Source organism: Epinephelus lanceolatus, chromosome 6 (assembly GCF_041903045.1).
Source record: "Epinephelus lanceolatus isolate andai-2023 chromosome 6, ASM4190304v1, whole genome shotgun sequence".
NCBI lineage: Eukaryota > Metazoa > Chordata > Actinopteri > Perciformes > Serranidae > Epinephelus > Epinephelus lanceolatus.
Window position 1 is genome coordinate 10,185,868 of NC_135739.1, and position 17,387 is coordinate 10,203,254.

The 17,387-nt window shown below is 40.8% G+C and overlaps 1 protein-coding gene across 3 annotated transcripts in view; it reads right to left on the minus strand.

Moving 5' to 3' along the window:
* btbd8 (BTB domain containing 8) overlaps positions 1–15,881 on the minus strand; it is a 38,249-nt gene extending 22,368 nt beyond the window's left edge. For 2 of the 3 annotated variants that reach the window (XM_033621488.2, XM_033621486.2), the window contains exons 1-5: positions 15,708–15,844; positions 13,111–13,229; positions 8,498–8,677; positions 5,360–5,484; positions 4,915–5,029 (exon numbers count right to left, since the gene is read on the minus strand). In XM_033621488.2, coding sequence (XP_033477379.2) covers positions 4,915–5,029; positions 5,360–5,484; positions 8,498–8,677; positions 13,111–13,214 — 524 coding nt within the window. In that variant the 5' untranslated portion in view covers positions 13,215–13,229; positions 15,708–15,844. Of the gene's footprint in view, positions 1–4,914; positions 5,030–5,359; positions 5,485–8,497; positions 8,678–13,110; positions 13,230–15,707 lie in introns of all 3 variants that reach the window. The other variant, XM_033621487.2, reaches the window with a different exon arrangement.
* Between the last annotated feature and the right edge of the window lie 1,506 nt (positions 15,882–17,387).

A 17,387-nucleotide genomic window follows, 5' to 3' on the forward strand; every position in this document is an offset into this window, starting at 1 on the left:
GGAGACAGTGTTTTTATTCTCCCTGGCCTCTGAAGACTGTACTGTCACAGATATGGAAATACACCTCCTCTGAAGTGTTTATAGTACTTAATTAGCTCTAATAAAGGACTGGTGAAATTCAAAATCCCAAAAAAGACCAAAACCAACAGTAAACTGATCCCTCTAATGAGTATTATGTGTGTCTGATGTTCTTCTTCTGTGCCAAAGAGCTCCACTGTGGTCCAAAAACTTTTAAACAAACATCAATGAGCTTCACAGACGCATGGGGTGACATAAATAAAACATGGCTTCATGGACTTATCAAGCATGGTACACTGGACTGGCAACACGCACCAAGCAAAAACAGAAAATATTTCACACTGGAGGCAAGCAATTACAATAATACAATTCTTAATATAACTGTTCTACATGTCCATAAGGTCCAGGGTGGGAGGGGACCAAAGAGAGGGGTTCAGGGGTGGTTACTTATTTGTAGCCCCTTTATAGTCATGTTTAAATACCAATAAAAACTGGTCGCAAAAAATAAATACAACACTGTAGTTTATTTTGAGTCAATCACACATCCACTAACCTGCTGCCAGAAATACTGAGCAGCATGCCAAATGTGTTTTAACCTGCAGCTGATAATATTTTTTGACAAATGTACTATTTCCCCCTGTTCAAATAAAGATTTAAGGGTTCAGTAGGAACCATCTGGCTTTAGGCCGCACACTGAAAGTAACAAAAAGAAAAGTATTTGTTTTGTTTTAGTGGAATATATTGATATTTTTTTGTATAAAATACATTATAATGTCAGCCTTATCTTTGAATATACTTCAGTGAGTTGAAAGTCAGTCACAATAAGCCTGTAATATCAACTTTGTGATGCGGTTTCCCTCTGCCCTGCCTTACACTGGGGATTGGATGCTTCTCTTTCACCCTTGAACTGGAAGCAGAGATTCTGGGCCCATACCTGTGCTGATATTTAAATTAACAACATGGCTGATCGATGAAGCCAGCACAGATTTTTGTCTTCTTGTTGTTTACTAATCATTCAGCGCGCCTCCTCTTCCGAATATTTATAATAAAAAGAAAACCAGAATAAAATTATTGCAGTTGTATGCGTCTGCACACCAGTAAAGTTTATCACTTACAGTTTACATTCACGTCTCTGAAAACACGGATGCTTCACACACATCTTCCCCCCGGCAACACGGATGATCTATACAATCGACACAGTTTCCAGGTGGACACCCAAGATTAGAGTCACCAATTCTGTCTTCATGTCTCCCCTTCTGTTCCTGAGATATGACGCTGAATAATGTGCAGAAAAGTGCTTTTGCAGAACATTACGATGTCACGGTGAAGTTGACTTTTGACTCTTTGGATATAAATTGTCATAGCTTCATCATTAGACATTTCTGTGAAAATTTGTAATAATTAGTAAAGAATTCTTACGTTTTTTGCACAAAAAATAAAACAAAAACATGTTTTGTGAGGTCACAGTGACCTTGACCTTTGACCACCAAATTCCAATCAGTTAATCGTTGAATCCAAGTGGACATTTGTCCCAAATTTGAAAAAAATTCCTCAAGGTGTTCTTAAGATATTACATTCACAAGAATGGGACAGATGCAAGTACTTCCCAAAAACGTAATGCCTCTGGCCACAGCTATCACCAACGACACCTACTTCTTAGTAAGATGCATATTTTTCTTTACACAGATAAGCATATCTGCCTTGTTGCAGCTCAGTCTATTTCTCTTCTTATCCAACATGTGAGACACAGAGCTGATCAGCTGCTCACTGACAGAGAACTTGAAAACAAATCACATATGCGTACGGCACTGTTTCCCTCTTGAGTCACGTCAGAGTCAGTCCAGCCAGTGGTTTCTTTTCTGAATCAGCTGCTACTGTTGTCTGAGTCTGACCAAAAATAACCAACACAACAATTAGCCTGAGCAAAACTGATGTGACACAACAGATAAACATCGGCCACTGCCATTGGTCTTATTTGCCGATGGGCTGATGGCGGTAAACAGGGAATTTCTGGTGATATCGATGTTTGGCAAATACGTCTGTGCATCTATAATTGAAGGGGAAAATAAATCTTTAATCAGACTTCAAGTGTGCGTGTTTTCATACAGGGAGTTTCCTACGGATAAAATCCTTTATCACAGTATTTTTACATTATGATACGTGCTATAAATATATATCATGGTAGAGTGATATACTTCCCAGAAATTAAACTGAGAAGCCATTTATAGATGAATAACAACATGGTGAATCAGCCCGAGGCAATAATGAAAAACTCACATAATGTGATCTTATCTTTAGACGAAGAACTTGATATCAGTAGAGAAGAATATCGTCTGGGGATCACTATCAGTGCTATTAGAAAGATTGTCTTAATCATTTGTTATGCACTGCGGGTCAGGGGGGGGGGGGGGGGGGGGGGGGGGGGGGGGGCTTGACATATTTGATGTATTTATACCATATTCAATTCATTGCCAAGCTCACTCCGCACCCTATGATGTTCAGCCAACATATTCCTTTCTGAGTAAAATGACTAGTCACAGTTGTGAGCGACAACCTTGGAAAGAGGGGAGTCTTCTAGAAACCCACATGAGGTTTCTATTTTTATTATCAGAAATGATTTCTCTTCGGAGCAGTAGGAAAACTTTGACTGCATTTTCATCCATCCTGGATTATGGTGACTTTCTGTACGTGCATGCATCAAACTCACTTTGAGTGAATCATTCATCTCTATGTTTAATTTTAGATGTTGGATTACTAACTGGATGGACCTAACTGAAGACATGGAGACAGATTCACATGTACCTGTCCATCTTAACAGTCATTCTTGGTAAACTTTCTGGTGAGCAATTAAAAGAGGCAGTGGGCCTTATGTCAGAACATTCTCATATTATTCTAGCTTTTTTTTCTGTGCAGTTTACTCGCACAAGTGTCTGAACTCAGATTTACCAAATGCTATTAACTGCATAAACCTGTCATCTTGGGTTACAGCCAGAACAGTGTAACTTGTTCATGAGGAGGTGCACGCTTGTGTAATTTGATTGGAGAAGTCCTTGTTCAGCCTCTGGGTGGGAGCTGCAGCAGCTAACACGGTGCTGCTACAGAGATCACTGCTGCAGAGCAACCGAAAAATAGCCCAGCTTCTTCTCTCTGACAAGCTATCACTGGCTGGCTGCTCCCCTGAGCATGAGCTGGGAGAAACCTGTCTCCATGGTTACCAGCGGCTACTACTACCTCTGCATCAGTGAATGACCACCCACCGCTGCCCCACAGTGGTACGAGTCAACAGCAGATGTGTGACCTCTGTGGTGTTTCACATCTGGTAAATGTGACCGTGATGCATTGAATTGAACATGCTCTCGCCATAGATGGCAGCTATGACGGCATTCTTAAAGGGACAGTTCAGATTTTTTAAGTGGGTTTGTACGAGGTAGTTATTCATAGTCGGCACACCCTCAGTTTAGAGAAGCAGGCAGGAGTGCCACCACGAAAGCCTAACAGTGTACTGCTATGGACGGGGGCAGCAGCAAAACATGTTTATGCCATATTGCTTAGCTTATGTGGCATTACTCCCACCTGCTTCTCCAAACTGGGGGCGTGTCAACCACCGTCTAACTGTAGGTAATACACTGACTATAGATAAGTACCTCATACAACCCCACCTAAAAACATCTGAACTCTCTCTTTAATAAAACCATAGACTGCATAAAAATAATGGACGTGGTCGCTGTGACGTCACCCATTGGTTTATGGACTCCTGTCCTCCATACTTGGAGGACAGGGTGAAGCTGTGGAGGAGTGTGGGGTGGATCTGACTTATAGACTCAGACAGCCTTGATCGTGTGTAACTTTAAGCTTTGATAAAATGTCAACGATTAGTTATACAAAAATTCACCCCTGTACAGTTGTCATTATGGGTAAATTAAATATAGAAAAAAATTAATATAGAAATCAAGGACTGTCAGGAAGAGGGCTGCAATTAAGCGTCCGCCCCTTCTCTAGTCGGCACCAGAAATATTAGTCAGTTAAACCAATTAGTGTTTTATTCATGTACATGGCCGCTTAACTGTCATGCAGCCGCCCGCCACTAGTAGGTGCTACAGAGCCGTCAGACAGCAGTTTTAATAATTTAGATGTTGTTTTATTAACTTTAACATGAATTGCTATCATTTCTGTCGGCTAATCTGGAAGGTTCATTGTGCCCCACATTTCAGAGGCAGTTTATTTATTTTAGATGTTATTTTAGTGGTTAACTTTTGACTGTATTGCCGTCATGTTCACATTCATACCGCAAGGCACAAAGTGTCTCGTACTTCAGCGGCATTTAAAATCCAACATGGCTGTTGAAGATTGTGATTAAAGGCTTCAGAGGGCTCTTAATGCACACAACATTTATTGGGACAATATTTAAAATACTTAACAATAAACTGTGTTAAATGTTCACTGTTTTCCGAGTGTTTTCCCTTTTTTAGATTCGTTGACTAGTCTCAAAGTTTTTGTTTAGTCGACAGGGAAAATAGTGGCCAGGAACATCCATAGTTAGGAACTGTTAGGAAAAATGCCAGAGGGGATGGTTGGAAAAATATGAACTCAGAAGTATAAATGTACTGAATTGTATGGACTTGGAGGTGCAGGGGTTTGGACAGTATATAAATGTTTGTATTTAACCGACTTGTACCAGGCGGTAAACATGTTTATTTCTGCTATAAAGTTTGGGCATTTTAACATGGGGGTCTATGGGGATTGATTCACTTTTGGGAGCCAGCCTCAAGTGGTCATTAGAGGAACTGCAGTTTTTGGCTTTGTGTTTTAGCCCTGGAGGTTGCCACTTGAATAAAACAAGAAACTGCCTGTGCTTTTGGATTCCAGCTGTTTGAATAAGATGGCGAGAGGCTCTACCTGTGGCACGAGAAGACCTGCTCTCCTACTTGGATGGTGATGTCACACTGCTCTCCCCTCTGGTACAGATCCAGCAAGTCAGCTCCGAGGCCCGAGGCTGGCTCAAGAGCAGCATCTGGAGTGACGTTGAGAGGGATAATGAGGGAAAGGCTGTGAGTGTGAGACACATAACACCAGTATTTGAAATAGCAGAGGTAGCTATGATTAAAGTGTTCAACTAAAAATATTCCAAATATTGAAAAAAAAAAAAAAACCTTAAAAGGTATCTGTAGCATGGCCTCGCTGCAATTAGCAGTAACGATAACAGGGATCCAAATGAGATTAGGTCTTAAGTGGATTATGGCTGAGATAACAAGATGTGAAAAAAGAGGAGGGAGGGGGGGCAGCTGAGCAGCAACATAACCTGGAATAAACCCTCCTTGGAAAAACGTGTTCATCTGTTTACCTGAGTCAGTGGAACTATGAAGGTCTGCCGGGTTGGGAGCAGATGGAGTACTTTCTGGCGCTGAGCCTTCAACGTCTGGGATCATTTCAGCCGTGCGCATGCTCTGGTCTGCTGTGTACACTCGCCTGCAGGGGGAAACTCTAAAGGTTAATTAAAACTAGGCCGTTCACACTTATTTAAATTACAATCTCATTTGATGCACTGTGACTTCAAAGATACAGAATGCCAGCCACAAGCTTAACTGCACAGAATATTCTGTTTCTCCTCAGTGAAGCATTTTATAGTCACTGGAAACCTTATAATGTTACTTAGATTTAAATAAAAAATTAACGGTCCCAGAGGGATATTTGTTTACAAAGCCAGCACACACATACACACTGATATACACAGTGCTCAAAATCTTTGTGTATGTACTCATTCATTATAGCTCACAACAGTGTCAACGAGGGAGATTGTTCATTGAGAGAATTTTTTTCCATATTCCATTTTATTTCTTCTGAAATTCTGTGTTTTCTGCTTTAATTTTTCTAAATTTCTGCATTATTCTTTATCAAAGAAAGTGCTTTTGGCAGGTATATAGACGAGGAAAGGTTGTGTTAGGGTAGTGCATATTTATTTTGTAACACTGGGTGGTACTTGGACTGTAAATAAACTGGGTTTCTTACTTATTTATTGAACTGGGGGGTAAACAGACTGGGCATTGACTTATATAAGTTGTAAATACATTTGGGAATTTGTTGAAATAATATATGAGTTAAGAAAAAATGTAAGAAAGAGGTAGGGACATAAGTTTTACTTCTACCTACTCCTTTTCAGACACTGTTGACTTCATACTTCCTGTGAATATAAATATATAAATATAATATAAATTAATCTTATTTTCATACGTGCATTTTTACCCTTTTAACACCTTATTTTGAGAAGTAGGTGTAGTCATGTGTGTATCCTGGGCTATTTCAATGCATTTATAGGAGGTATTGGAGACTCGAGTGACACTAGCTGCAACATCAGACGCTGCGTCTCGACCACCGCAGAAGCACCGGCAGACAGGATTTGATCCAGCTTGGCTGACCAAGAAAAAGACCGCAGACAAGTTAACACTGGCTGTCACTCAAATCTCCACAGCCGAGGTTTAAGAGCAGATGAGCTCAGTCAGCTGGCTGATAGTATTTACTGCCCAGATATAACTTACTACTGGCTGCGGTGTGTGTGAAGACACTGACCCCACTGTATTCTGTGCTGAGGACAGAAGCAACGTGCTCGTAAATGACAACAAAATAATCAGGAGCATAGGTTTTTCTGGCCTTTTGGCTGAAGCACTGTGAAACTGATGATGGTATGAAAAACCCTGACTTTTATAAACTGTGATCACATTTTGGCTATTTCCACAATATTCTGTGTTTTACTGCAGATTCCAATTTATTGTCAAATTCTACAATTGCATCCGTGTTTTCTGCAACGTGGAAATCATTTAGGCTGTCCCCAGAAAGTTGGATATTCGAATCATCAATCGCAGACCCCTCAGCTGACTGAGATTGCTTCAAGTCAAGCAGTCGTTTTGTTTTTTTTTGCTGAAATCAGCCTAGTCAGTGTGCTGTGCAGTGTTCTTCTCCTTGATACAGACAGCTGCAGACACGCAAGCAGCTGCACAGAGGAAGACAGGCTTTGCAACATGAGGCTCTGAGACAATATTAACTTCACTCTTCTGCTGAGAATTAGTGAATTTACAGCTCACAGCAACTAATTACCACAAAGTCCGGCCTATGATGGTGCAAAAAATGTTGTTGCACATTTCTGACCCGTCATTAGTGCAGTTAGCTTGTTTGCTACATTACGTGAATGCCGCTATCACCCTGACGTCCCGCTGTTGATCCAGTACAGCCCTAGAAATGATAGCGCCCTATTTAAGTCTTCTGTATATCCACCCAGATGGGAGTAGTGTGAGGTGTTGATTGAGGGGGTGATCAAGGTTATTTGCTTTTGTAAGTGATAGACATCTGATGGCTGTTTTTTGGAGGCAGTGTGTGTGATGCTGTTCAGTGTGTTTTTGTTGGAGATGGTTAACTAGTGAAGAAGCAGGGGGAACGGTACAGCAGGATGGGTTTAATCAGGCTTTGGTAAAGCAACAACAGGAGGTGAAGGGGCCAACAGACAGTGCTCTGAGTTTGCGTATGACATGGAGTCTTTGCTGGGATCATTTACGAATGTCAGTGACGTGTTGAAACTGAGTTAATAGTCCGAGATATTTGAGGCTGTTGACCTGTTCTACTGACCAGTGTGGGGTGTGTTTGATGTGCTTATAGCCAGCTTTCTTGTCTTCCTGAAACGCTGAGCACCTCATTGGGGCTGTGACTAAAGTTTATTTCAATCTGTTGATTTTTTTTCCCACAATAAATCTATCAATCGTAACATGTAGACACTTTTCCAGGGCGTAAGTGGATTGCTTAAGACATGGCAGCCTCCCACCAGCAATGTCACTCGGTGGTAACAAATTCAGCATGAATTCATTTTTAATAGGATCCCCATAACTACCAAAAAAATCTATTTCACCTGGATACCTGAACTCAGCAAAGCAGCAGTTCCCATGTGTAAAAAAAGCTTCAAATTAACTTTTAGTCTCCACGGTGGTGTAACTTAACAAGGACGACTCTTTCTTCTAGCCCTAATTATAAACTGCTAATGAAGCAAACGAAGATCAGTGGATCTCTGAGAGCCCAAACTGCAAAGCCTTAATGAGAACTGCTACACTTAAAACTTAGAGATTATTAAAAACACTTATATACATTTTTGGATTTGTGTCTCAACACTGACATGAAAATGTGATGTGCCATGTATTGTTTAATAGCTGCAGCAGATGCATTGCTCCCTGCAACAAACATGCAAACACCAGCAAATCCTGCAGATGAAAGATGGTGTGCTAGGCGCCCTCTGTCTGACAGTCTGTGAAACTGTAACACAATGTTGTCTCCTAACATCCACTACAAGAAAGCAGATGCATGAGCTAAGGCTTCAGAAAGCCAGTAAAGCTTTCTTCTACAGGGGCAAATAGAGGTTGTGTAAATCCCCCAACATGGAAAAAGAAACAACAAATATAAGCTGCAATGAGCAAAACAGGAATCACTTGAACCCGCTGCCTACCTGAGGAAATCTTTTAACCCAGACAGCTCGTAGCCAGACAGATGAATGATGGCAGGATCTTTGTGTGTCTGTCCTTGAAGGACATGAGGAGCTCTGGCCAACAGTATGGCTCTGTGTGCCTGGAGCGAGCCTGAGCCAGCATAGAGGGAAACATCTGCCTCCAGTTCCTCCTGCAGCAACCTTGAAAAATACATTTTTAAAGAAAACAATGTACATATATGCCATCAGTGTGGATTAATAATAACCAGACAAGAGAAAAACAATACAAAACAAACTAAGGTTGGAGCAAAGTTGGCAAATTAAACGTACATTTAAAAGCCAACATAGAGAAAAGACAATAAACCAAAACCAACCTCTAACATCTCTGAGGTTCAAAGATTAATCTGATGGCCTATTTTTCCATGAGCACAGTCCTGAGGCAGCGAGTCCATTTCTTCTCCCCCATCATTATCTCTCGTCCCGCCTCAACGACTGATCTGGGTGACCCAGAAATCAGTCCACTAGACCAATAGGGCGGTATGAGTTCACGTGATGGTACTATGTCCGTAACTCTGATGAAAAGTGTCCAAACTGGTGAAGCACTAGTGCACAAAGGACTCTGTTTAGTGATCCAGCTGAACTTCAGATTTTGTTACTGCCTGCATCACTTTCACTGGAAGGACATAGTGTCCCCCTGCAGGGCTCCAGGCTCTGGGACACTGGGACCCATCTCCAGGCAGGATCAGTAATAAATAAAGCATCCAACTCAGCGTATATTTTATACACTGTATCACGTCCATGCTACTTTATAAGTAGCATACAGGGCCTTTCATGAGCTCACTGATCACATTTAGTTTCACCGGATAGTTTGTTGAGCTTTTGTTATGCTAATCATTAATGATGATGTATTATAGGCTACAGAACACAAAGGGTTAACTTAGATACCACATGACCTCCACCACTAACACCAGGGTAAACAATACAACCTTAATATATTGATATAACTGAAACTTATGACGTTAGGTATGGTAAGGTAACAATAGGCAGCAAATAGCTTATGTACTAACCTTATGGGATGCTGATGTAAGCTTATGTTACTGTACACTAGAGGTTCTCAACCAGGGATCCAGGGACCCCCAGGGTCCTCGGGGGAGTCCCAGTGGATCCCAATTTGGGTTAATTTACACTTTTTAATTCACTACGAAATGAGTCCAAAGTGAGTGAGAGTCATAGGTTTCATTTTCTCCACTGTTATCCGCCCAACTGTAGTTGACCACTATAGAATTCTGACTGCGAGGTTGAGAACATTAGCATAGCTAGCTAATGTTAGCAAACTCATGGGGTTAATTCGAAAGTTATTTGCTGCTTCACATTACGCCACCTGACTTTGTAAGTTAGTTATATTGAAATATTAAGGTTGTATTGTTTACCTTGGTGTCAATGGTGGAGGTCCTGTGGCTGATTGAAACTAATTAACTCATGCTATCATAACCTGACATACAAAATTCACTTCCTTCTCCAAGCTCGGGACCACAAAGGGTTCGAAGGAGGACATGGGCCTGAGCCTGGAGCTCTGCAGCTAGACCCTTACCCTAGCAGGTCAAAGGGCCTTGCACACAGATATGTGTGGGCCAGCTAAAATACCAAACATGTTTTAAGAACTAATATACACGTACAAGATATTCCAACTGTTGAAATTTGATTTGATTTTTGCACGTTTTGGGCGTTCTGCCACAAATCAAGCACTAGGTCAGGGACTCATCAGGACACATTAGCCTTTACACTACAAAAGATATGTGTCCAATAAGTCTCAGACCATGTTGGCATGTAGTTTAAGTAATTGGATCACAGTGTGTCGTGGTGATAGTTATCACTTGCATTAATCACTGTTTGCATGTGATCTGATTGCCCAAAATGCCTTGGGTCATGGAGACTGACTTCCTGGTCAACTAACCAACCTAATCAACTGCACAGATCCAACTTGTTTCTTTTCTAAAACTGACAAAAAATATCTTAACTCAAGGTCCAATTGCTACCTTAAATCCAGAGTTTTAAACCACATCTTGCAGTCTTTCTCAGCAGAGGTTTACATAATCGAAATAGAGTTAAATGTAATAAAAAGAAGGAAAGGTTATGTAAAAAGGTAATTTGCATGACAACTGAGGAAACTCAACCCTCCGAGGAGGACTTTGTAGTGCAGTTATTAGAGGGATAATTTAGAAATGTAGTTACATAAAGTTCACAAGACTCACAAGAGACAGATTAAGTAAGAGTAGTAAAAATTAAAGCAGCAGCAGAAGCAGAGATGCCCTGATGTTTTGGCCATACTATTGCTCATGTTCTTGAAACACTGGACTTTATAAAATGATGTAGTTTTTCAAAGCCCACAGCTCCAGTTTCTAATGTAGGTTTGCTTTTAAGAATTTTATGTGTCAGGTAAGGACTGCGATAAACCCAGATGACACCATCAGGGATATTTTCAAACTCTGGAAAGCTCCTCCAGATCCACAATAGAAAAGCTGAGTACTACTCTTTGTGACAAGTAAACTTAATTTAATTTACTTAAATGTAACTCTGATGGAGGCAACTTAAAGGTCCAGTGTGTAGGATTTAGGGGGATATATTGGCAGAAATGGAATATATCACATACAGTATGTTTCCTTAAGAGTGTAATCACCTGAAAATAAGAATCAAATGTGTTTTTGTTACCTTAGAATGAGCCGCTTATATCAACATAACCATAACAAGCGTGTACTCGTCCACGGAAATCACCATCTTTAAACAGAAGCCCGAAAACGGACAAACAAAACGCTGGCTCTAGATAGGGCAATTTGTATTATTGCGTTGGCCACCCTAGTTAGCAGCCACTCCACGGCAAAATTGTCAAAAAACACTGATTTTTTTTAACGTCAAACTGCTTTACTCAGTGTTTTTACCAGTTTAAATCACCAGGTCCGTTTGTTTTGGAGAGTAACAGCCCTCTGCAGATAATTCTGCTTCTGGTAAAAACCTCCTGAACAACTGGATCTTAGGGCGCATTCACACCAGGATAGTCCAGGGGACTCGGTTCAATTGGGCTGGGAATGCCGAAAAATTTCACACCTTCATTTGGTTCGGTTCACTTTCACACTGCACTTTTTAAAGCGGACCAAACCTCCTGGACAACATCACGCAGTTGCAACAGCTGCTCATTTTGGGGCGGTATTGACCAGGAAGAAAAAAAGCATGAGGAAGAAGAAAACCCAGCTCATCGATTGGCCAGAACTGAAAACGTAAATCCATCCCCTTCAGCTGGCTGGGTTCACTTCCTCTCTTTGGTTCGCCGGATAGTCCAATTGCATTTCCCACTGTAAGCGAACTGCACCAGGTTTAACTTGCAAGTGAACTGAGACCCTGGTTTTCAAACGGATCAGGGTTTGCTCGTTTGGTCCGCACCAGAGTTCGAATGAGCATTCACACCACTCCACACAAACCGCACTATCCATGGAAGCGGACCATGGTTCGTTTAAAGCGGACCAAATAGCACCAGTGTGAGTGCATCCTTACGTTATCAAGTGCTGGGCTAGTGGCCTGTCTCCAACATGCCAAACAACATCAAAGAGACAATGATATGTAACGTGGAACAGTTTTGTTTTGGAAAGGAGGAGACCTCTGCAATAATTTAGCTCATGATAAAAACATCCTAAACATCGAGATGAGAAATACGGTGAGCGCACATGATATTATCATTTGCAGGTGCTGGGCAAGCGGGTCATCTGTAACTTGCCCAACAGTGTCACAGAAACACTGACGTGTCATGCAACTGCTTTATTCAGTGTTTTTACCGGTTTAAATCACTTGGTTTGTTTATTAGCTGGTTGAAATCTGCAATCTGCACTGCTAGATGCTACTACTGATCTAGTCTGGTTTATGTGGGCAGTAGAGATGCTGCTGAGCCTTTTTCACAGAGACATTTGTATTTTCACCAAATCTCAATCTGTCATCAAACACGGTTCCCAAGTATTTGCAGGTCTGGGCGATTTTCACACTTGTGCTATGAATGACTGCTGGAGGACTGTGTGTGTGTGTTTTGGTGAGATGACAGCAACGATCCTGATAAACTGGATCTACCAGAGGGTTCTTTATGCTGGTTCAGTGTTACTGACTGGATGATGACAGACCATTCAAGTGCCTTTAAAAGAAGCTGCACACAGAGATCACAAAGTCTTTGACAGCCCTGTATATCTTTGACCTCAAAGGGAAAACTTTAAGACACAGGTCTTTGTTATTCACAGGGTAGGGTTAGAAAAATGTTTTCCCAAATGTGTTTATAGTAATATAAAGCGTGACCTCTTCATTGTGTGGCAGAGACAAGGGCAGAAAACAACTTGGAAATACCTGCCGTTTGCTGGCAAGTTGGCAATGCTTGGCGACTTCGCGTTTTGTTGAACATGAACTTCCCAAAAACCTGCTTCCCATGTCTTAGCATTTTTAAGACTTTTGAAAGATTGATTTAAAACATCTTAACACCATAAGGCCTTTGTTTTAGATTCATAAATTTGATGCCTTTAAAGACCTTTAAAGGATCTTCTGCAGGAACCCTGAACGTTTAACCCCGGCCTCTGAAGTTCAGTGCACGCAGTCACATGCCTTACCTGTGAAGGTCTGCAGATAAAGCAGATGATAAACATCTCCTCAGCTGCTCTTTGTATTTGCGCTCTTTGGCCTGGAACTCCCTCGCAGCCTCTGTGGTGATCATGGCTCATTAGGTTTCCTAAGACAGAGACAAGACAGAGAGCTCAGCCTCGAGAAGAGGAGGGCTAGACAAAACCCAGTGGTGTGTTGTTTGATCATTTTGAGGACGCAAAATAAATCAGACAGGTCGTCTATAAAACTGCAAAAGGAACAAAATGTGATAAATATGCTTGTACCGCTTTACAGACAGTACACCTACAGTTACATAGTGCTGAAGTACAACAAGCTTTAATATTTATGAGCATATGATGCCAACATCACCTGACTTCCCTATAGAGTTGTACCGATACCAGTATCAGAAATGCCTCCGATACTGCCTAAAATGTGGTATCGGGTATTGGCGAGTACAGCCTATGACCAATCCAATACCACGTTGCCTCACGTCATTACGCATGCGCACGCTACAGGCAAATGAAACAGAAATGAAGCAGAGTTTAAAAAGCACTGTACTGTAGCCTTTAAAATGTCTTTTTCACCAAATTGTGTGGCTGCACTTTAATCTGTGTCTTGATCTGTGTCAACACTGGATAATAATAATAAAAAAAAGTTTTATGGCATTCATTCTACTATTAAGTATTTATTTCTTAATATTTTACATAGAGTTTTAGGAGTTGAGACATACAACAATTCATATTCCATCCATTTTTATTTTAAACGCTGGTATCGGATCGATACTCGGTATTGGCAGATACCTAAGGTTCAGAGATCGGAATTGGTATCGGGAAGGAAAAAGTGGTATCAGTACATCTCTACTTCCCTAGGGACTGTTTGTTACTTATGAGGGGGGAGGGGGTAGTGCTAAAAGGGGGAGGCATGTCAACTATTTTTTTAGGCACTGGAAAAGGACTTTTGTTTTTTATGTTCGGGGAGGGGTGCACGCATTTTACAGGTTGTATTTTTTATTATTTTTAATGCAGAATTTGTTGGTTTTGGATGTGCCTTTATTCAAAAGGACAGCTTTGGCGTGAAAGGGGGAGAAAGTGAGGATGACATGCAGCATAGGGCCATCCATCCATCCATCATTCCATCCATCCACCCATTTTCATCCGCTTATCTAGGGCCAGGTCGCAGAAGCAGCAGGCCAAGTAAAGCATCTCAGACAGCCCTCTCCCCAGCAACACTTTCCAGCACCTCCTGGGGGACCCCAAGGTGTTCCCAGGCCAGATGAGATATGTAATCCCTCCAGTGTGTTGTGCCCCTGGGCCTCCTACCAGTGGGACGTGCCCGGAACCCTTCTAACAGGAGGCGCCTGAACCACCTTGACTGACCTCTTTGACACGAAGGAGCAGTGGCTCTACTCCAAGCTCGCTCCGGATGACGGAGCTCCTCACTCTGTCTCTGAGCCTGAGCCTAGCCACCCCACGAAGGAAACTCATTTCCATTGCTTATATCCACATTCTCATTTATCATAGCCAAATACAGTAAGACAGAAATTATCACTGTATTTTCAAATTCCCAACAGTCCTGGGACACATCATGTTCATGACAAATGCTTCCCTCAGAATTAAAAAAACCACACAAAAATGGGATTAAAATAATTATATTTCATCAAAATCATTTTATTCTACATTTTATTTAAAATTTGGCCAAAAATAAACTGTTCAAACACAAACTAACCAGCATGCAGGACAAGTGAAAAAACCTTTCTCAACTCCAGGACGTCATCCTAAACTTTTAATTTTCAAACATCAAAGGGTAAGTTTTAATATCTAGTAACTAATTTATGGTGGAGGGAGGATCATGCATTTTCCAGCAGGCACTCATGGAGGCTCAAGGAAAAATATTTGTAGCTTTGGGGAGGGTAAAAAAAAAAAGTCACACCACAGCCACCTCCCTCTGATAAGTAAAGAACAGTCCCTAAATCTACCAGCTTGTACCACCACATTATAGATACAGTTAGTCACATCTGATTCCATTTTTATGCTTTAATATTCTTGACTGCCATGTTGCCAGCCACCTGACTCCCCTGGGTGAGGTGACATGATTAAATCAGTAACCACCACCTTTCACCACACACTCACTCACATTTACCACCATTGTAACTCGGGGAGGCGCTGCTTACCAGTATGATGTAAATCAATTAAAACGGGAAGACACGGGCACGACTCAAATCCAGTCACTCTTATGTGACCAAAAAATATTTAACCGTAATGTTATAATTAAAACAGCTTCAATGATAGAACCCCGGCTTCCCTTAGCCTCCAGGGGAAAACACCAGTGATACTGCCACCAAGAAGAACCAGTTTATCTCTATTTTAATATAAGTTTAACGTATCCTAAAATAAAACACACTCAGGTATAGTCACACACACATATCTATGTTTACGCGTGTATTTGCTGTGTCTCTGTCGGACACGGTTTTAGCTACAAGCTAAATAACATTACTCTCATTTTCCTCTCGTGGCTAGCATGCTAACGCTAGCTAACGCTGGCGACCGTTACTAGTTAGTTCTCTGAATGAACCTTGAACCGTTAATAACCGGCGATGAAAACAAACCTGGAGAAATGAACCGCAGCCGTTAACTGTCTGTTAGTGTGAGGTTCGGTACCGGGCATAATTACACTATCTTCGTTAACGGGCTGACCCACTGACCGATGTTGTTGACATCACCGCTGCACGCTGTTCGCCGCCCCACTATGACACGGTTAGCCAAACGGAGAAGGAGTGGACATGTCGTCACAGCCCGGAAGCAGCGGGACATGCGCAGTGCGAACAAGGAAGGCGCCGTGCCCTCTCAAATGATGCGTTCAGGTGCTGCGCCTGATCTCGGAATTCTAACAAACTTCGAAAATAAATTACATTAATTAAAAAATAACATGAACCACAACAAAAATAAATTAGACGATAAAATAAATAAATACGAAAATAGGATATAAATTAAAAAGATAAAATAAACAATTCAATAAATAAATATTAAGATAATTAATAAATGAATAGAATTATATTATATAATTATTATAAATATATGTACATATATAAATAATCAGGGGACATTGAATAGAAGAAAATTACAATAAAAATATGAAAAAATACTATAAAAGCATCATAAGAAGCAGAAATAAGAAGTAAATACGAGTACAAGGCATGTAAAAATATATAAAAAAAATATGTGCAATGTGCTGCAGTATTTGAGTATCTAAAAAGTATTTGAATATCTAAAAAGAATATATAAATATGTATAATGTGCTGACTATAAATGACAAAGCTGTATAAATTAAAGAGCTGTGCAATTTTTAGAAGTGGTAGCTGTGTGCATAAACTTGCAAAATATGGTCCAAAGAATGTATAAAAAGTGTGTGCACTGCTCAAAGGTGCCTTTTATTTTAATCATTCTATTGTTGTGTGAAAGCTACACTGAGAACAGACAACTAAAAAGCTTAATCTGTGGCAGTTGTGGCTCAGAGGTAGAGCAAGGTGTCCACTGAGTGGTCTCCGGTTCCTCCACTTTTCATGTCAAAGAATCCTTGGGCAAGATACTGAACCCAAAATTGCTCCCAGTGGCTGTTCTGTGTGAATGGGTGAATGTGGCGTGTTGTGTAAAAGCGCTTTGAGTGGTCAGAAGACTAGAAAGGCACCATTTACCATCTTTTAATTTACACAGTGTTACATAAAATTATGGTTCAGTCTCATTCCTCTATTTTGGATAAATCAAAACAAAGACTTTATCAAAAATAGCAAACAATTATAATCATCCTTGCATCAATCTTTGTAATATTCTATTCTATTTGTCACACACTCTGCACAAATGTGCAGCTTTTTTTATTTTGAAACAGATCATTTTTTAAGTGAATGTAGTGAAAACCTACTCGGTAATAATCCTTGTTCTAATTCTGACTTTCTTTTTATTATTTTTTTTAAGAGTCATAACAAATACCAACCAAAATATGTGAAACTAATCATATTTCCGACTGTATTTGAAGGCAGCAAATGGCTTGCCACGAACTGGCGTTGATGTCATCGTCCTCTCCTACACCATTACCCCTAACCTATGATGTCACTGCAAACGGGACTGTAACTGTTTGGATCAGCATTACAGAAGCAGAAACACAAAAGATGTCAAATCCTGCAGGGTAGTGAGATCCACGGCAGAGTGATTTGGTGCAATACTGGTACAACTTTATGATAAAGCATAATTTAAAGGGGTTAAACTGAAACTTATGGGTTTTAATGGCTAAT